Raw genomic sequence first — 21,529 nt, 5'->3', positions numbered from 1 at the left:
TTCTCCTATGAAAATGTACGGTTGGGAACTGTTAGTTCCTTCCAGTGTGGGAATAATGACTGGCAGTTAGAATACAAAGCAATGAAGATCAAAGTGGAAAAGGGGGTATTGGGGGGAGGAATCCTACATGAAGAGTTAAAGGCTATCCTTTGGGCTCAGCTCCTAAAATGGTTCTCAGACTATAGGGAGTGACATGGCATGTCCCTCTTTACCCCAAATAACCATGAGGGTCCTTACATATGGAAACAGCTTTCTAACTGGGATTCCAAACTTCTTTGGTTCCACAAGAAGCTACTTTATTCATCTACCTATTCATTTATTTGCTTATTTATTTGTTTGTTCACTTCCTTCACTCATTTTATTAAAATGCAAGCTTGATAAGGGGAGTCACTTTTGTTTGTCCACCTAGAATAGTATCCACCACATAGTAGGTGCTCAAGGAATATTTATAAAGTTTTGAATCAATTCATCCTTTCATTCCTCAAATGCAGGATTTATAAAATATGGAAGTACAATCTGATTTTGTTAAAAAATAAAGAGCGTTCGTCAAGGTATATACCAAAATGTCACCAGCAGCTATCTCTGCATGGTAGGATTATAGGCGATTTTGTTTTTTAATTTTGCTTCTCTGTGTTTTTTTTTTTTCCCCTAAAATGCACACTATTACCCGAACAAATACCTAAAAGGATGTCTGTCCTGTGGACGGGGCTCAGGTGAAATCTGTGTAGCACCAAGACAAGTGGGAAGATTACATGGAAAGCCATTTGGGTTCCATCTAAGGACAAACAGGCTACCTGCAAAAGCCATGGAGCATGAACCACCCCCTTATGAGCCCATGACTTCCAATGGAAGTGCTCTTCACCAGGGCCTGGTGAATTCCTTATTAGTCATTATATGGATAGGAGTCTGGCTTATGCAGACTGGAAGGTTGGACCCAGCTGCTTTCCAATACTGAAACTCTGTGCCATTTGATTTTGCAATGAATATAACAGACACCACCTCTTATTTCAAAATCCCCTTTTATGTTTCAAAGCACTTTTACATATGCTGGTTTACATTAATTTCAGTTCACTACTTAAAAAGAAAATCCTGTCGCTATAACAATTCTATACAGTAGGCAGAGCAGGTATTTCACCTCCACGTTACCAAAGAAAAAACAGGCAACCAGAGGGTGATCTCCTTTAACGTTATGGATGAGTTATGAGACCACATCTTCTTCCTCCTGACTCAAGTCCCTATACCTCGTTCCTCTAACACCACAAAGCCTCTCCCTTGCTACCAGCGATAGGAAACTGGGTAGACTTGCCTAAAGTTGCCTGCACAATGCCTGTCAGTTGAATGAAAACCAACAACGCTTGGCACAGAGTGATAGTGAATACAGTGATACATTCAGCTGACTGTTCCCACTAACTTACGTTGACTTGGTTAATATCGAGTAACCAATATGTCAACCCAGCTTAAAAATCAAGACTGACCAAACCATTTGGTTCTCTTGAACAGCTGAAGAGGCTGATAAATCTAATTGGGGGTCTCAGTCAATGTAATTGCCCTGCACCTGTGTCTCTGCAGTCCTGGGAAGAAGCCCATAAGTGGGGCTTCTGGGCCAGTTAAATAGTAAAGGAGGTCCCTATTGGGCTTAATGAAGCAGGGCTTTGTTACTTTTACCAAAGGAATTAACAGGAATTTGGTATTTATTTTGCAGTGGCGGCAGATTAAGCACTTTGGCAATAATGTAGCAATTCACCAAAAGAGGTCTTAGTTAGGTGCTATCTGAAATCATGAAATTAAGTAGGAAAACATACACATGGGAAAAGTTTATGTTTTAGAAAAATAAACCCAAATTTTAGATAAATGATACTCCACAAACTATACTAAACAAATGACATATTTTCATTGGCTGATAGCACCATTTATACACATATATCATTTTCTGTGTGCCAAGCCCTCCTCTGAGTACCTCTGCTCACAACCACCCCCACAAAAGTCATTACAGGAGGAAACCGGAGGGTCAGCGATGTTAAGGTCATTTTCCCCCAAGTCACACAGTCACACAGTGGAAGCAACAGGATTTCAACCCAGCTCTGACGACTCCCAAACCAGCATGCTTCACCATTACTTGTTCTCTCAAAATGTTGAACGTATGTGCTCTTTTTATAAACAGGAAATAATGAAAGTTTCCTTATAATGGCATAATAAATCACTCCAGGAAATGTAGAGTTAACTTGGGAACAGCTGCAGAACAATGAGAGAAACTAGGCTGAACTTGACACATAACAACACACAAGGAGGCAGAAGCTGGATAAGTGAAAGAGAGCAAATGAAGGCTGACAGAATCAATGTACTGGTATTATTAATAAATTATTGATCACATCAATAACGTCACAAATGCTTGAAATGCTTTCCTTCCTAAGTACATAAAATCCAATCTCTAGCATTCAATCTACTCATTTCTTCAACAATTACTGAGCACCTACCATATGCAGGCACTGTTCTAGGTAGTATGATTACTGCAGTAACTCAAACAGACAAAAGTTCTGGGCTTGGTGGAGTTGACATAAGCTCCATGAGAAAATGAGGTAGTAGAAAGGGAGCCTGAGTAGATTTTGGTTTTAATCCTGGCCAGATGTTCTTAAGCAAATTACTTGAAATCTCGCTGAGTCTCAGTTCCCTCACCTCTAAACTGAGGATAATAATATCTGTTTTTATTATATCATCTTTTATTAGGAAAAATGAGAGTTTATATGTGGGACGAAAACTACTTATTCTTTGGTCTTGGAGAAACTGAGGTAGTTGACAAGGAATAAAAGTTTTGTCCTCATTATTAAATCCTGCAAAATATTTCATTCCATATTTTCCATGATCTAAGCTCTGGATTTAATGTTAACCATGTGTAAGACTTGCAAGGTCACGATAAGGTTATTCTTCCATACCTAGCCACCAATTTCAAAGTCTACGCTCACAGGCTTAAGATGCCATAATTCTGTACATTTCCCCTTATTGTGGAAGGAGGCTGGATTTAAGTTATACTTTAGTGATTATTTCATTTTAAAACTTATAGAGGGAAATGCTGCTTCTTGCCTACTTTTTCAGTAACAGATCCATAGCAACAGATCCATCACCTCTAAAATCTTTGAGTAATTATCTTTACTGTGTTCTTCCATAGTGATATTATTTCCTTGTGAGAATGAAATAAATGCTAGATGGAGACGGGTGTGTCATAGGCCCACAGGAACGACCACTGCCCGACAAACAGCCACACCTTGTTGATTAAATCAAAGAAAGACATTTGTTCCAGTCTCCCTCCAGCCCTTACCTGCCCAACAAGGCAGGGGGGCAGGGGGATTTCCAAGCCTGTCTTTATCAGCCCAGCAAACCAGAGTCCTGCTTTCTAAACAAAGAGGTGCCAACCTTGAAACTCTATGAAAGCCAACACAAGCCAGGCATTGTACACAAGTGAAAAGAATATAATTAGCAAAGTTATAGTCACAATTAGGAAATACCTCCTCAGAACAGTTTCTACTTAACTCTGAGCAGGACTTAAATTACCATTGTGCTTAACGAGGCCTCTGTCTCTTGGCCAATTCAGACCTTTTTGACAGATCTGAGAGCATTACTGCTGCTCACAAAACACAGAGGCACAAAACCTACTCTTGGATTTTTTTTAAAAACAGATGAAAAAAATGTGCAAATTGGGACATGGAAGCAATAATTCAAAAAAATAAGCATAGTCATGAAAATAATAGTCAAGTGTTAGCTAAATTATTCTTTCTTCAAGCTCTTTATTCCTTTTCTCTAGCCTTTCCTTTCCCATCCCTAAGCAGAAGTTGGAAAAGAGAGTAGGAAAGCAAAAAAGGGTACTCACTTCATCTCCAGGATCTCCTCCAGCTGTTTCCTCCTCTCTATCCGGAGGTTGGCCAAGTGTGCTTCTTTTTCAGCCAGGGACTGCTGCGTGGAGGCAAGGCGAGCCTTGGTGGCGTCCAGTTCCTGTCTGGTCTTCTCCAGTGCATTCATCAGTTCCTCTATCTGGAAAGCACATGGAACGCGGTGTATTATTATTCCTCCATTCAAGCACAAGGCCGTCCTCGCTAGCCTGTGTTCTGACAATAGATACAAAGGAATCAAAGCCATCCTTGAACTGGGCATTGTATCTTGGCATCCATTCTTTCTCTGTCACTAGTTTAAAATAAATATTTCAAACACAAGAAATGTCCAGATTTCTCCAAGGTCCTCATTCAATTGGATTATCCAATAAGTTTTATAGAAACTATTTAATATATTTATTAGAAGTGGAGGGTGAACGGCTTGACCCAATTTCAACCTGTATTTGGCAAAAACCTCAGATACTGCCTCACAGTTGGCTGAAGGCAACACTCAAAATGCATTTTGCCCGGCATAATATACTTTTGTGTGTAGGCCCCAGAGTATTCTGACAGGAAGTTACTCTACGTGTTTCAAATTCATTCATGTTTTAACCTATTGAAGCCTTGTTTGGCAAAAGCGATTTGATGTCCAAGGGGCCCCCCCTCACCTCGCCTCCAGGAAGCAAGGTTTGGCCAAAGGTAAACAGAATTCCAGCCACAAAAGGTTCAAGTTTGGTTTGCCCCTGAAGTTTGAGAGGGTTCTAAACTTGAAATAAATGACATGTAACTTTTATAGGGTGCTAATACACCATAGAAATAAGCCAGACTATCAAATATCCAGGGTTTTCAGCCAGGTCCCAAAAAATTGAACCAGGGAGCCCCAAGGCAAGGCCTTATCCTCCCCAAACCATTGGAGGCTTTTAAAAGCCAACACACAACAAAGAGGGCTGGTGTTTATGGTTCTGTTCCAGAGACTTCCGTGGAGCAAGCTGGTGAAATGCCATCTCTTGCACAGATGCAGGCTGCATCCACCCTGCTGATTTAAAACCATAGTTTTAGGAAGTTTCTAGATTCCAGAGTTGATGTTTGGGTTTCTAAGTCACCCCTTCCAGCTGAACTTGGCAGAATGGGATCATCTATCACTAAAGCCAACACAGCGCCCTTCAAAACGTGTCAATGACATGTTAAGTTCCAATTCATAAAGACTCTCTACGCAATTTGTGCAGTTTTACATGGAATTTATTCAGAATAAGCATTATAGTTCACATCCAAGGTAAATTACAGGCTTTTAGATTCAGAAAACCCTCCATTTTGCCCTGATAAAAAGAGGAAACTTGATGACCATGTAATATAAATAAAAGCCAAAATCAAAAACAGTTTAAAAAGCAAGGAATATAAAGGATAACCTATGAAAGTCACAGAACTACACATGTTTAATTGTAGGATAAATAGCATCATTCTTTAACTTTAGAAATATACAAAATTAAAAAATTAAGAAGCAATTAAACTTTTTAGTTCCTCATATAAGTTCATAGAATATCATAAATATAACTAGAAGCCCTTCTACAAAGTAATACTTGATGAGGCTGAAGCAGAGGTGGTTTTTCTATTTCTTTTCTTTTTTTTTGGTCTTCTTTTTTCCCTTACTGTTGATATACTCAATAGCCGTGTTTTAAAAAAAAGATCCGTATTATGGTCATTCCAAGTGCCAATTCAGATACAGCCTGCCTGACCCTCCATATGGGATGGCCTGTGTCCACACGATTCCATTCCCTTTCATCAACTGTTCTTTATCCCAAATGTCCTAATGATCTCAGAGAAGAGGGAGAGTGTCCAGGATTCTCACCTGCTGAATCTCTCTCATTAATTGAGCTGACCTGCTTACAATCCACAGACACAGTATGCTACTCAGCTGGGTTTCTAAGTTCTTAGTTCACCTGCCACCTGACTGCTTAGGGCAGGCACAAACTAGTTTTATATTAACCCAACTTTAACAATTACACCTTAGAGTAATGACTTGCAAGCTACCCTGGTCATTTAAGCAATAACCACTGGAGAAAACCTGGGTACCTGAGAGATGTAATCCAGAGTTTTTACTGATGGAGATGCTTTTGGCTTCCAACATCAACAATTCCTAGTTTGAGGTGAGACTGCTGTTCTCAACACCTTGGAAGCAGAGACTCAGAACAGCTTTCCAAGCCAAGGCCTTTCACTCCTCTTAATTCACCTGACCACTGAGGACTGCACACTGGACCACCTGGGGCACTGGCCTCAGCTACACTGTTCTGGTCTTCACACAGCCACTGTGTCTATCTGTAACTTTGAGTAATAATCACTTGATTCTTGGAGTTTTAGTTTCCCAGATGATGCCCATAATACCTCCTGCATTAAATGTTCTAGAGTTCTGCAAACTGTTTCCTCTGCTACCAAAAAAGCAAGAAATGTTTTCCCTGCTGTGGTGGTCATTAAGGTGGTTCACAATATTCTAGTTCACCTCCTTGTGGGCACATGGTAGGACCACAGTGCCCCTCTCCCTTTAAGTTGGGTGAGAGTTCGGCCAAGGAAATCATTGTCATTTCCATGTAGAAGCATTTAAGTTCTAGCAGTCAACCACAACCTTCCCTTTTCCCTGCCATGATGAGCACAGAAGTATGATTCAGATGATGTCTCCTTCAGCCCGAGTCCATGAGTGACCACAATGAAGCCAAAGGCCAACCCACGTCACATAAACAAGGTATGCACATTTGTTGTGCTACACCATAAGATGAGGGGCCGTTACCCCCAGCCTGACTTGGACTGTCTTGACTGATGAATTGTTGCACTTTTCATTAAGTGGTCTACTACATCTGCCTTCATCTCCCCACCACCAGTCCCCTCTCATCAAGAGGAAGTGCTTTTTATTCTTGCTGTCCTATGGAAACTCTGCCCTTGCAGGCTACCGATACCTTCCTTCTTGCCATATGTCTTTTCTTAATGTGTAGTTTGCACAGCTAAACAGTTCCCCAACTTCTTCCCCTCATTTGAAGTAACATTTCAGCTGGCTATGTATATGAAACTTGTGCCTTAAAAACTACCAGATTTGAATTATGTCTCCATCACTCACTATAGGACTGACACAAGTTCCTTCATCTCTTTCAGCTTCAGTTTATTTAGAAATAGGAAATTATGTTGCCCATTCTATTAGACATGTGTGGGTATTAAGTGAGATGATGTAGCCTATGCATCATTTATTCTAATTGATATCAATAAAATAACACTTTTTCTTATAATAAGGTACACTCGTACAGAATCTAAAAGAAACAGATATGAAAATTTTAAATGTTTCTTTTTATTTAAGATTAAATAATGACATGCTTTTTAGCTAAGATTACCCAAAATCCTACCACATGGAAATAAACACTCTAAACAGTTTCTTTTAATTTCCACACCTCTCTTTCTCTATTTGTGTGTATGTAAAACTGAGATGCTATACATAATTTTCCAAATAGTTGTCAGTAAATGATTCATTAGAAAGTTCCCCTTCTTATTAAATAGTCTCTCTGAAACACAGTTTAATGGGTGAGTGGAGCTGTATCCATTCCCCATTTTCCTAAAAGCCAACCACCCTTCCCTTGGATTCTCAGAAGCTCTCCTTAGATTGGGAATCTATTTCCCCTGTTTCTTTTGTAAATTCTTCACCCTCTGCGGTCCATAACTAGACCCTTCCCCTTATGACTCTGTCCCAGAGACATTTTCCTCATCCATGTGGCTCCTCAGGAGGAGGACTGAAGTTTGTCTCCGCAGCTCTCACCTTTATTCTGATACTTTTCCAACCTCTGTCTCCTTTGTTCACTTAACATCTTTCACATACACCGAACCACCCGTTGATTACTTCTGTTTGGATGTCATAATATCACTTTGAATTCAGGATGATCCATGCACACCTATCTAAACCAAATCCCTACCACCCACCCCAGCCTTCCCAGCCTGCCACTCCCTAACACGTTGGTGGCATTTTGGTCCAATGCCCTGACCTTTTCTCAGTCACTCATGTCTAAGATCTCAGAACCACATTTGTCTCTTTCCTCTCTTCTTTTCATCATCAAGTCTTAAGAGCTCTGTTTTGGAAATACTTCTTGGGCCCATCATCCCTTTCTACCATTACTTTTGATCTTCAAGCTTGGATCTGTTCCCCTCCCACATTTCTGATAGGATTGAAAATAAGTCCGTATATTTGTGTGTATTTCTAGCCTTTGTCTCTACCCCTAGGACATGGCTTTTCCTGATCAGCCTCTCTCAGGCCAGAGTCCTCTCTCAGCCATGTCTGTGCATGGGTTTTAGGAAATGGGTAGCACAGTGAACCTGTAAAACTGAGTGCAAAGGTGCAATACTTTTAAGGGTAGGCTACGATGATTTATATAATAAAAAATAGGAGATAAAAGTGAGAAGGTAAGAGGAATAATGAGCCTGGAGACTGGGGACACAGAGGTTTTGTTTTAAGGGCAGAATAAGATAACTGAGAAGGAAGAAAAAAGGGAAAGGGGAAGAAAAGTTGCTAGGGGTTATTTCTGGGGTCCCTGTAATGTTTTCCAAAGATACAAACTGAAAGTTAGACTTCCCTTTTGATTGTTTTCAGCTGTTTTGACTGTGTCTTTAGATGTGACTTTGAACTGGGCCCTGTGGATCTGGAATTCAAAGATGCCTCACAGGATTTACTGTTACAACTTATCTGCCTAATGCCAGGAAAATATGCTGAAACCATCAATATTTTGTCAAAAATATCACTGGTCTGGTTCCAACATCTCAAGGCACTCCTGATTACCCACAGTAGTCATCTTCAAACTGTGTTCCCTAGTGAACCACAGCTTCCAAAAAGGCATCTGGGGACTGATAAACAGATCAGTGGCACAGGAGGAGGAGTGTGAATCAGCAGAGATCTTCGTCTACCATCTCACACTCAAAGGGAGCTGTTCTACTTCGTTCTATAGGTAGCATTCTACTTAATATTTAATTTGAATTTTTTTAATTTTAAATATTTTGAAATACCGAGAATGGTTAAAATCATGGATTATGAGACCAGACTGTACAAATAATACCTGCTTTACCACTTATTATAATAGAGGCGTGAGAAAGTGTCTGAGTTTCCTCAACTATAACAATAGCATGCCTCATAAGAGTTACTGCAAGTATTAAATGAAGCAATGAAAGTGAAGCTCTTTGTGCAGGGACTGGTAAATATGAAAACACTTAGTACATTCTTAACAGAAGAGATAGCAGAGCATAGTGGTTACAAACAGAACTTATGAGCTAGCCTACCACTTACTATCTGTGTCCTTCTGAGTCAGTTATAAAAGTTTTCTGAGTCCAGGTTTCTTACTTGTGATGTGGGAACTTAGCTCAAAGGGGTTTTGTGAAGATTCAGTGGGTTAACATGTTTGATGCCTTAAGAACAATGCCAAGTACTTGGTGTCAGCTCTTGTTAATACAGTGCCAGTAAGTTTTCAACCCATTTCATGTTTGCTTATTACTGAATTCAAGATTTTGTGCCTGCTGTCACCTACGTTCAACCACACACACACACACACACAGACACACACACACCCCCTTGGACTGCCCTATACTGACCCCTCCAATTACTGAAAATGCCTCTCCTTTAAGGCTCTGCCAGAAAGCCCTGGCCTCCTTCACAGGTATCGCGATTAAATCTGGAGCTCTGAAAACAGGCAGACCTGGATCAAATTTTGGCTCCTCCAATAGGATCTCTGTGACCTTAGGACAATCTTAACCCAATGTTTCCTAAACTCTGTTGCACATTTGAATCCTTTAGAAAGATTTTTTTTTTAATCCTGATGCCACGGTCACATTCCTACCAACTAAAACAAAATGTTTGAGGGTAGGAGTCAGGCATCAGCATTTTATTAAAGATGCAGATGATTCCAAAGTGATGCCAAAGTCCAGCCTTGTCTGGGAATCCTGGACATTACTGACCTTTCTCTTAGTCTGCAGGTCCTATTCTATAAAAGAGGGAGGAGAGAGAAACTACCACATAGGACTGGCATGAGAATAAAGGGAGATAATGCACATAAAGCATTCAACCCTCTCTGCTAGACACCCTGGAAGTGTCCAGTGTGGAACAGTTACTACTGTCCCTAGTATGGGTTCTGGCCACATTACTTTCACCCAGTCCAAGTGCCTTCAGTTCTTACTGTCTGCACCCGACTTTCTCCCACCTAATTAACCACCACTTCACATTTCTGCACAACTATTTCATGGGTGTGCTTAGTTGCTACAACTGGATTGTAATCCTCTGAGAGCAAGGACCACGTCTCCGTTCTTTCTGTGGAAGGCCCTTCAGCCCCTGACACAGAACCAGTGTCCACACTCAATAAATACCTGAGGAATGAGAGGAAGGGGAATGCAAAGATGTAATTCTGAAACACCTTCCTCTGACCCACTTAGTGCAGTGATGGATGAAGTGTAAGTCCGAACCCGATACTTTCCTACCCCATAAATCAGTGGTCCCCTTGCCATCCTCACCAAACGCCCTTCAATTCTTGCTCTCTGTTTGCCTCAAGCACCTTCTCTTTGCTGTTAGAGACAAGAGGGCTCAGTTACTCAGCTCCTGAATGGATGGAACCCCTATGCTCACTGCCACCCCAGCAGCCACCAAGAGCACCCAGGAACCTGTGAGTTTCAGGATGGCACAATAAAAATGTCCCAGGCTTTGAGCCGGGGTAGAAGCAAGCAGCTTTTAATCCTGCTCTGCATTCCACCCACTCTGCCCTGAACCTAGGAGATGTGCAGTCCTTCCATCATTCCACCACCTCGTCTCACTGGGTGTCTCCTACGTGCCAGGCATTCTGCTAGACAATAGCAACAGGCTCATCCTCAGAAGCTGTCTGGTTTGGCAGGCAAGCTCGAATCAAATAAATACTTAATTACAATAGTGATTTAAAAAAAGAAAAACTATTAAAGAAAAGTACTGAGTGATGAGCAAGAGGTAAACAAAAGCCAATCCTGCCCTAGGCCTCGTGGCCTGCCTCTCTAAAGCAGGTATGTGAGAGTGGCCTGCTGAAGTAGAGGGAAAAAATGTGCCGGGGGGCCCAGGCTGGGGGCACCCATGGTCCTGTTCATTAGGGAATTGCTACTTGAAAAAGAATCACAATGATTATGAGCCAATAAACACTTTTGAAAAGTCCAGAAGGAAAGCAACCCGTGTATCTCAATTCAGCACTGCATTTGCTTACTTTGGAAGCACCTCTGTTGGTAATTCAGCAAACAGTAACATTTCCGAGGGCGGGGGGGGGGGGATGTTTTAGAAAGGCTGTTTTATTCCTAAAAGTCATTCCTTGATGAAAAGATAATTCACAGCAGCCTTAGAAGTCTTCTATAATACTTAACATGCCCCATTTAAAAGAATTTCCTAAAAGGTCCCCAGATATGGCAAGACTGGAATTCTGATCCTATATCTAGAAAGCTAAGAATACATTTTAAAATATATATTGGTTTGGTGTTACATATCTAGAACATAATAATTAAAGATTTATTCTAGCTAGATGACTACTTGGTCTCACCAATTAAACAAAACAAAAACCCCTAAGTAATCGTGTGTTGTTACTGATTTTATTAGTCATTCTATGTGGCAAATCATAAAAACTCTTTCATAAAATGGTTAAGTTTCCAGGACTATTCAACTATTTGAATAATTCATAACTCTGTATACTTTAAGAATAATGAAGCTATCAAATGAATTTCTAAAAAATCTAATGCTTACACACAGCTCTGGAGAAACTGTCGGAACTTTTAAAGCGAATATAGTGGAGCTTTAAAACAATAAAATAAAAAACCTGTTTAAGACCTTAAATCATTAACATGTGTCGACTTAAACTTACATATACATTTGTGTTGTTTAACTAAATATTTGAAAACCAGCTTCTCTCTCAGTTATCTGCCAAGAGGCCCACTCCCAGTTCTGTGTGTCTCTTCCTGACACGTGGCAACATCCAGTGCTTTTCAAGAGGCTCACTTGGCAAGAGCTGATCTTCAAATATTTTGATAAAACAATTTTTTTTTCTTAAATTATATGTCAGTATTGAGTTAGTGTCTATTTTGTGTTAATGATTTGGAATTTTTAAACAGCTTTTAAAACCATATGTTAAAAATACACAGCCTCTTCTGCCTTTTCCCCTCACCATCCATCCTAGTTTTCTGTCTTCACTATATCCTGAACGCAAGAGGATGGTAATTTTCAGTTTGCACCAGAACACAGAGCCAATGAAATCCCCGTATCCCAGGTTACAGCAAAACTGGAATGCGAATTGATCCTGTGGGAATAGCTGGGACTTGGCCCAGCTCTGCTCTGGGCACAGAGAAGGTCACACTAAGATCAGAAGGTAAAGATAAATGCTGAAACCCTCCCTCCTCAACAGCAACAACTTAGGCTGTGATGCTGTGGGCCGAAGGATCTGTTAAAACAAGGACTACTAATCTTATTTTTCCAATTACCCTTATCTGACATTTCTATCTCCACCTCCCTCCCACCTCCCCACTGCTGCCTTAGAGTGACACCTTTTGGAAAAGGTTGAAACTGAAAATCCCCAGATTGCTTTCTGCCTGGACCTGTCTACCCTCAAGATTGTGTTTGGGATTTGTTTTCTCCTCACTGAAGTTTAAACTTCTAGATTTGCTTAAATGTGTCACCTCTGATCCTTCAGCTGCAAACAAATATCCACATCAAGTGAGGGTGTTTGGGCTTGAGCTCTTCAATTTTGACTGTATTTTAAACTCTCCCTTTTCCCCCTACTCTCCCAAGGCTTATTAGCAAGATTTCACACCATAATAAAGGATAGATGGAGAAGAAATATGTAAAATACATACATTCTGACTGAACAGATTCCATGTTAGAGTACAGATGAATAACAATTTCTCCAGAAGGCCCTTGAGCACTCTACATTCCTGATTGGATTTGGCTCAGTGGAACCTCCCCGAGAAAAAGGCCACGGATGTACTTCTATGTATGTCTGGTGTAGGTTCTTATTGAGTAACTCGGAGGCATTTTTACGTTATGTTTGCACAGTTCTGCAGCTCAGCAAAGAGCTGGTCTTTTTGCTAATAGAGTCTCACATTCTTGAGAAACAGTACAGAGAGTGGCTAACTGTGTGGACTCTGAAGCCAAAGGGCTTAAGTCCCAATCAGGATTCAGGCATATGCTGACCCTGGAAAAGGTACTTGAGCTGTAGGTACAACAGTTTCTTTCTCTGTAAAATGTTGATAATAGCTACACCTTCCAGAGTCCTCGTTAAGAATACCTGACTTACAATAGTTACATGCTTGGCATACAGAAAGCACACAGTAACCTGTAATCATCAACAGTGATGTTAGTTTAAACACTAGCTAGTACTTTTCAGACTATTAGAGGATGAGTAAGCAAGACAAAGTGTTGAATTTCCATTTTCTTACACTTTCAGAAAGACAACATTTTTCATCTTCAATGGAAATGGCAAAATCTTTTACTACAAAATCTATTTATAACAAACCAAATTAATCACCCGCAAAATATGCTAAATTCCAAACACAATTATAAAGGAACTTATGAAGATATTAGAGCAGTATGGTCCCATGAAACTTCCTGCAATGATGACAAGGTCATAATTTGCACTTTCTAATACACACGCCACTTCTACATGTGGCTATAGAGCACTGGAAATATGACTGGTACAACTGAGGAACTGAATTTTTAATGTTATATAATCTTAATTAGTTAAAATTTAAATTTAAATATCCATATGTCTCGTGGCTACCGTGTTGGAAAGAGCCAGAGGATCAAAATTTTACAATTTTATTGTCCAATGGTGATGTATAGAAATTATTTCAGTTTTTATGGAAAGTTTTTCTTTTTTGAACATGTGAGAAAAACTTTTAAAATTCCTTTAAATTCAGTGTAACTCATGAATTAGCATTTGATTCAGTGATTTCACTTTAGGAATTTATTCTAAGGATAAAATAAGGGATGTGTCCAGAGAAATTTATTCCAAGGATATAATAAACATACTCATCACAGTGTTGTTTATAAAAATCAGTATAAAATTATGCATTTATGTATATACATATATACGTATAGGAATATACACAAACATATACATAAATACATGTACATACATATACAAACATACACATATGTGCCCTCACCTTCCAAAGAAATCAGTTAAATAAATTACAGTGTGTGTGTGTGTGTGTGTGTGTGTGTGTGTGTGTGTGTGTGTGTGTGCATAAGTGTTCCAAAGAAATTGGATAATAAATTGCAGGCATCCAGTTGTTGAGATGTTGGTCAGACATTAAATGCTAAGTAGAAAGATTTAATGGAAACAAAAGATGTTCATGAAATCCTAACTGAGAAAAGCAGGTTACTACATGATAAAAACAACCTAATCCCAACTATATGTGGGTTTCTAAATGAATATTCATAGAAAAAAAGATTAAAAGGAAAGGCATCAAAATATTCATGACAGGTTTGTTTCTAAGCTTAGAGATTTCAGGCAATCTATTATATTCTTCTTTGTACTTTTTGATGCAAATGTGAATCATTAATGTAAAAAGAGAGTTAAGTTTAAAAAATTGCAACCATACCTATGAAACAGAAACAGACTTACAGGCACAGAGAACAGACTTGTGGTTTCCAACGGGGAGGGGAGATGGGAGAAGGAAGAACTGCGAGTTTGGGATTAGCAGATGCAAACAATTACATATAGGCTGGATAAACAACAAGGTCGTAGTGTAGAGCACTGGGAACTATATTCAATAACCTGTGATAAACCATAATGGAAAAGAATATGAAAAAAAAATATGTATGTATGTATAACTGTCACTTGCTATACAGCAGAAATTAGCTTAACATTGTAAATCAACTGTACTTCAATAAAATTAAAAAATTTTTTTACAATTGCAACAAAGGAAGGTCTGCATAGAAAGTTTGGTAGATCATGGCGTCAAAAGGATAGTAATAAAGCAGAACTCCAGAGCAGGGCGGGGCCCTCTGGTGGCAGTTATGGTGGCAACTACTGTCAGCCAAAATGACCTTAAGACAGGCCACACTTCCTAGCACGGTTTCTTTGCCCCTGACAGTCACTTGGATTTATGCTGATTATAATCCGGGCTCACCGGGGAGTGCCTGAGTGTTAGTGACTCCACAGCTGTCAACAGCAATTCCTGCCGCCTCCACCCTGCCTCACAATGTGCTTGGATGTTGCTCATTTCAACGTGTTCCCTAACAAAGTTCCTTTGCGTTTTGAAGTCCAGTATGGTGGCTTGCTTGTTTGTTTTCTGCTTGTTTAACATTTTCTAATTTTATTATTGCTACTATTCTTTTGATTCTGCAGCACTCAAAATAAGTTGGCAGGCCTTGCAAAATCAGAACTATTTGTCCATGCCACTTGACTATTTCTACTAGCAAGGTCTATTCATTCCCACTCAACAAATCAGGGCAGTGTTTTCAAATAGATCTTCTTTCTTGTGATGTAAGGATCAGCTGAGGCAACTCCAAGGAGGAAAAATGGGAAGGAAAAAAAAAATAGGGAGGCTTCTTTTACTCTGAATTCTTTTGTTGGCTTAGCTTTGCAGGAGATACCTGTTGATGATGACAAATTTCAATCAGGCCAAATCAGGCCTGACTCCAAACCCTTTCCTGATCCCCTCAAAATCCTTGCATCACAGTTCCATCTACCTTGTGCAATAGGTAGTGGCCTCCCTGTATGTCACCTTGGTCTTTAAACATACGGAATTGAATGCATCCTTAAATGGGTCCACTGGGGCATCTTCGCAAACACACAGTAGATTGTCAACAGATGATTGTGCGTGGGATGCAGGGAGGGAGAAAAGAAAAGAAGCTATACTGTAGGGAGGTAATCATTACCTCTGATTTAAATAATGTGGTTCCCTAAATCCCATTTGATCCTCACTTTCTGCCAAAGAAGCATACCATTTAACTGATGGATAACTCAAACTCAAATTCCAACTCAAAAAGGGTAAGGGATTGACCCAACAATTGCAGATGGCTTACTCTTTACCAGGACTTGAATCTGATTGTTGAGTACAAATATAATGGGACAATTGTTAGAGGGAACTACTTATACAGAGAGGATCTGGGAGGAAACGCTTGGCCATGAGCCTCTCAACAGCAAGGAAAGACCATGGCTCATTTTCCCCAGTATGCCAAGGCCTGAACACAACATCTGACATACAACAACTGTGTGCCCTGTGTTCTTTTTTAAAAGGTATAAAATTGTATCTCAAGATGTCTATGCCAAATATAGTGAAATTTCATTAACTTGATAAAGAGCATTTACTGAAAAATCTATAGCTACCAACTGTGAAAGACTGCCTTCTCTCTAAGATCAGAAGCAAGGCAAGGATATCTGCTTTCACCCCTCTTATTCAGTATAATATGTGAAGTTCTAGATGCTGCAATAAGGCAGGAAAATAAATAAAAGGCACAAAAATTTCAAAGGAAGTAATAAAACTGCCCCTATTTGCAGATGGCATAACTGTCTATGTAGAAAATCCTAAGAAATCTACGAAAAACACCTAGAACTAATAAACATGTTCGGCAAGGCTGCAGGATACAAGATCAACACACGAAAGTCAGCATTTCTATAAATTAACAATGAACATGTGGAAACCAAAATTAAAAACTAAATATCATTTACAATCACTCCAAAAAATGAAACATTTAAATATAAACTTAAAACATAGATGGGATCTGTATGTAGAAATTTACAAAATTCTGATTAAAGAATATTTAAATAAATGGAGAGATAGGATGTGTTCACAGATGAAAAGACTAAATATAGTAAAGATGTCAATATTTCCCAGATTGATCTATAGGTTTAATGTAATTTCTATCTAAAATTCAGCAAGTTTTCTGTAGATATAGACAAGCTTACTCTAAAAGGTGCATGGAAAGGCACAGGTCCTATAACAGCTAAAACAATCCTAACAAAGAAGAACAAAATGGAAGGAATCACTGTACCCAGCGCAAAGGCCCATGGTACAGTTACAGTCGCCAAGGGAATGTGGTATTGGCAGAAGGGTAGCCACAGAGATCAGTGTAACAGAATTGAGTACACAGAAACAGATATACTGTGATAATATTACATCTAATAGATAAATGTTCAAGTGATGTTGACGAAAGAGCAAAAACAATTCAATGGAGCACAGATAGCCTTTTCAACAAATGGTGCTGAGCAACTGGACATTCATAGACAAAAAAAAAAAAAAAACCAGAAAAGAACATTGACCTTATATCTTGTACAAAAACAAACCGAATCACAAAGTTAAATGTAAAACATAAAACTATAAACCTTTTAGAAAAAAACTGGAAAAAAATCTTCTGAATGTAAGGCTAAGCAATAAGTTGTTAGAATTGACACCAAAATCACAAACCATAAAGGTAAAGATTAGTAAACTGGACCTCATCAAAACTGAAAAACATTTGCTCTGTGAAAGACCTTGTTAAGCGGATAATAAGACAAGCTATAGACTGGGAGAAAATATTTGCAGAACACATATCTGACAAATAACCGGAACATTCAAAATTCAACAGTAAAATTTTTAATACAATTAGAGAATAGACATAAAGCATGAGCAGACGTTTTGCTGAGGAGGACATACAGATAGCAAATAAGCACATGGAAAAATGTTACATCTCTTTAGCCATTGGAGAGCTACAAATTAAAACCACAGTGAAACATCCCTACACACCTATCTGAATGCCTAAAATAAAAAGTAGCAACAATACCATATACTGGTGAGGATACAGAAAAACTGGATCCCTCATACATCAATGATAGGAATATAAAATGGTGCAACCATTCTGGAAAACAACTTGGTAGTTTCTTATAAAACTCTGCATGCAACTACCATATGACCCAGTGACTGTACTCTTTCTATCATTTATCTTGAAGAAATGAAAACTTATGTTCACACAAAAACCTGTATATGAATGTTCTTAACAGCTTTATTCACATTAGCCCAAAACTAGAAACAACCTGGATGTCCTTCAACTGATGAATGGTTACACAAACTGAGGGGCATCCACACCACAAAGCACTACTCTGCAATGAAAAGGAACAAAGTATTGATAAGCCCAACAACTTGGAGGAATCACCAGTGAACAATGCTAACTGAAAAAAACCAATCCTTAAAGGTCACATCCTATATGATTTCATTTACATAGTGTTCTTAAAATGATGAAATTATAGAAATGGAGAACAGATCATTGGTGCCAGGGGTAAGAGATGGACATAGGGGAGGAGTTTAGTACAGTTATAAATGGCAACATGAAGGACACTTGGGGTTCTGGGACTCTTCTGTACCTTGACTGTATCATTGTCAATACCCTGATTGTGATATTGTCCTACAGTTTTGCGAGATGCTACTATTGGGGGAAATTGGTGAAGGGTACACAAGATCTCTATTATTTCTTAAAGCTACAGATGAAGCTAAAATTATCTAAAAATAAATGGTTTAAGTTCTTCAAAAATAAAGAACATGCCATGTGTGTTAGGCATTCGCCCCCCACAGGAAAAGGACAGGGCAAAATGTTGGGGAAGAAGAAAGGGGATGCTCACAGAAGGTCAATGAGGCCACGCCCATCCTCGTGAGGAAGAATTCGCCCCAAAATGTTATAGCTTAGGAAGATTTCAGCCGAGAATTTTCGTGCTGTAAATGACTTCCATTTCCAAGGACAACTACATATCCAGGTAAAACTTTCATGAGCATTCAGATCAATGGCTTGACACCTATTGAATCAGGATATAAAATCGACTTCCTCAAGAGTCAAGTGAGAAAAATGTCATAATCATAGTCCCCTTTTTACAAAACAATCACATATACACACAATGAAACATTTTTAAGTGCCATGTTCAACAACAGCTACTAGTGCGTCATAGGCTAATGCATAAAGGCCACCAGCAGGTAGTGGTTTCCCTATAATCCAGGTAAGTAAAAAAATCATAGTAAAGCTTCATTATCCTCAAACTAAATACATCCTCCAGATTGCTGGCTTGGTTAGCTTTCTCAGTGGGAGGAAAGCAAAAACCAGACATGAAGTGCCAGAATGAAATCTTCCGCTTCAATTTCTCCTTTATTTAAAACATTTTATAGGGGCTTTATGTTGACCCTGTGGCTTCAGGAGAAGGAAATCCTCCCAAATGTATCCCTGGGGCACAGCATCCCCCACAGCAATTTGGCTCCCTCCTCTCAGAGCGATTACTGCTACATGGAAAAAACAATTCTTAATTGGTTAACTTTGGGAAAACCGCTGCATAAAAAGAAGACTCAGAACAAAGACGCCCACCCAGTCAGTTCTCCCCACGTACAAAGTGACTGGTAATGCGTATGAGACACCACATAAGCAAGGCTGACAGACCAAACCTCGCTGCACTTTCAAGCTGAATAGAGAGTTTATCTGCTTTCCTTCCATCTCCAAATGGAATAAGTATCCACCCGATCACAACAACAGATCTGCTAAATTCTGCCTCTCTTCCGATTTTAGCAGTCATCAGTGAGCTGCTCAACATCCTCCTTGCACTCTGGGGAATGAGACTGTGCTTTCTGGGCGTCCAGCTGAACTAATGAGAGTGGGGTTATGACACTGAGCTCCCTGGACCAGTTACTCTGCTTCTCACCTGGCTCTGCACCAGAGACTGTCCCTGAACTGCTGCTAAGGGCTGTGTATCAGTCCCTAAGGGAGCTGGGCGGACAGTGGGTGGATGGCAAGGGTCAAATCCAGTCCACTGCTATAAAAACAACCAAAGTACATGTCCTAACAAGCCTAATTTTCATGCTTAAAAACAGTAAATTTTGCTTTTCCCTATTACCCTGATGCATGGCAGCAATGACTGTTGGTCTAAGCAGAGACAAAAACTGCTCAAATCTTAATATGTGACGCTTGGTTCTTCAAAACTCCATAATTGTGATGAAAAGTTCTCTGTTAGATAGTATAATTTATATTCATATATTAAATGTCAGACTTCACAAATACTTGTATCATGCTTTGAAGCAGATGTCTGTGTTCCCCCAAAGGATATTTTCTACAATTGATGCCTTTGATCTCTATTTTCAAAATAAATGGGCTTTTTTTCCCTGGTATTTCTTTCTAGATCAAAAAAAAAAAATTCACCCATTTTTAATACCAATATGAGATTATAGTCTAGTCCCATATAAAGTGATTAAACACAAGCCTGAATCAAACATAACCCTGGTATTAAATAGTCTCAAGACAAACATAAGTGAAAACATTGGATTCCTTGCTTGAATGCCAAATATTCACTCAAGGATCTGATTGCTTCAGCTGGGATTCTTTCTCTATTATGACTTCTCAAATATTTAAATTACTTTGTTTAAAAATATTTCTCATTTCTCCTCTTTTTTCTTCATGAATTAATACCGTTGTAACTCACTATAAGCAGAGCATGGTATCTGGACTTCAAGAGGAAAAACATTTTCAATAACTGGGTATTTAAAATAACCAGCAAGTATACATACATGGAGATGAATACCCCATTTTGATGGGTCACACTCAGTAACCTTAGAGGCGCCTCTATCTGGGCAATAGTTCCTTTTGGATGAAAAACAATTAGGCTGTGTAATGTTGCGCTGAATCCCTTCAGATAAACCGTGCGCACACAGCCAGGCCACTCTCGTGCTGGCTCTGAGGCCGGGGCTGTCAGGCCTACTTCTCTGGTTAATGTCAGTAGCACTATGTATAAAAGGTGACTCCAGTGTGTACAAATGTTGATCTTTAGAGAAGTCATGCCTAGACTCACACACACATCCAGTCTTTCGTCCACTGGGTCAACGGCAGGAATAGAGGGCGACCCCGCAAGGGGCTTGCCAAGAGCAGAGTATCACTTGTCAGGTTACGTTGCCCCCAGGGACTTCCCTGCCTGAGATTAATCCATAATCCTGTTTTGTGTTTAAAAAATTCAGGTTCTAAAAGCCTGGCCTATGAGACAGTTTCTGAGGCGACAGGGAAATGTTCTAATACATGATAACAAATTAAGTGCCAGTGCAAGTAAGCACCAAAAAGAAAGGAACTGTGTGGAGTAGGTGGCACAAAATGTTTGCCCGTGTCCCAAATAATTTCTTTAAGGTTCCAAAATAGATACTAAAAATATATTTTAATGGCTAGAGTACTTATAGGTTTTAAAAAAAACCCAAAGTTGAAGCCATCTATGGTTTTACTACTTGCTGCACAAGCTAAGCAAAATAAAGATGCCCTCTGATGGAAAACACAGTCGAAGTTCTGAAGAAATATAATATTTGCTGATGTACTTCCAAACTAAATTTCATCTGAATACCAAACGGTAAGAAAAGTCTCATCTCAGCTCTAAACAATCTCATTTTTATTACATTGAAATTGTTTCTTCACTTACCAATCTCATTCTACCCCTTTTTGCTACAAACTTAATGTCCAGAAAGCTTCCTTTTACAATTCCCTGACCAAAAAAAGCAGGAACTCCTGATGCTGTGGAAACCATCATGATCATGTTCTCAACTGGATGAATCTAAAAACTGTTAACTCACTGCACCCTACAGTGAAGACAGAGAACATGTCGGGGTACACAGCTCTGAATGAGACGGCCACATGAACTCCTCAGCACTCATGACCACTGAGGTGTGGACAGAGACAG

The 21,529-nt window shown here is 39.4% G+C and overlaps 1 protein-coding gene across 1 annotated transcript in view; it reads right to left on the bottom strand.

Annotated features, from left to right (window-relative positions):
• Positions 1-21,529, bottom strand: part of ERC2 (ELKS/RAB6-interacting/CAST family member 2) — a 913,064-nt gene that overhangs the window by 364,251 nt on the left and 527,284 nt on the right. The window contains exon 14 of the mRNA XM_057705261.1: positions 3,863-4,023. Coding sequence (XP_057561244.1) covers positions 3,863-4,023 — 161 coding nt within the window. The remainder of the gene's footprint in view (positions 1-3,862; positions 4,024-21,529) is intronic.

The sequence above is a fragment of the Hippopotamus amphibius genome, chromosome 13 (genome assembly GCF_030028045.1).
Source record: "Hippopotamus amphibius kiboko isolate mHipAmp2 chromosome 13, mHipAmp2.hap2, whole genome shotgun sequence".
NCBI lineage: Eukaryota > Metazoa > Chordata > Mammalia > Artiodactyla > Hippopotamidae > Hippopotamus > Hippopotamus amphibius.
The sequence above is the reverse complement of the archived record's forward strand: the minus strand, read 5'-3'. Positions and strand labels throughout refer to the sequence as shown.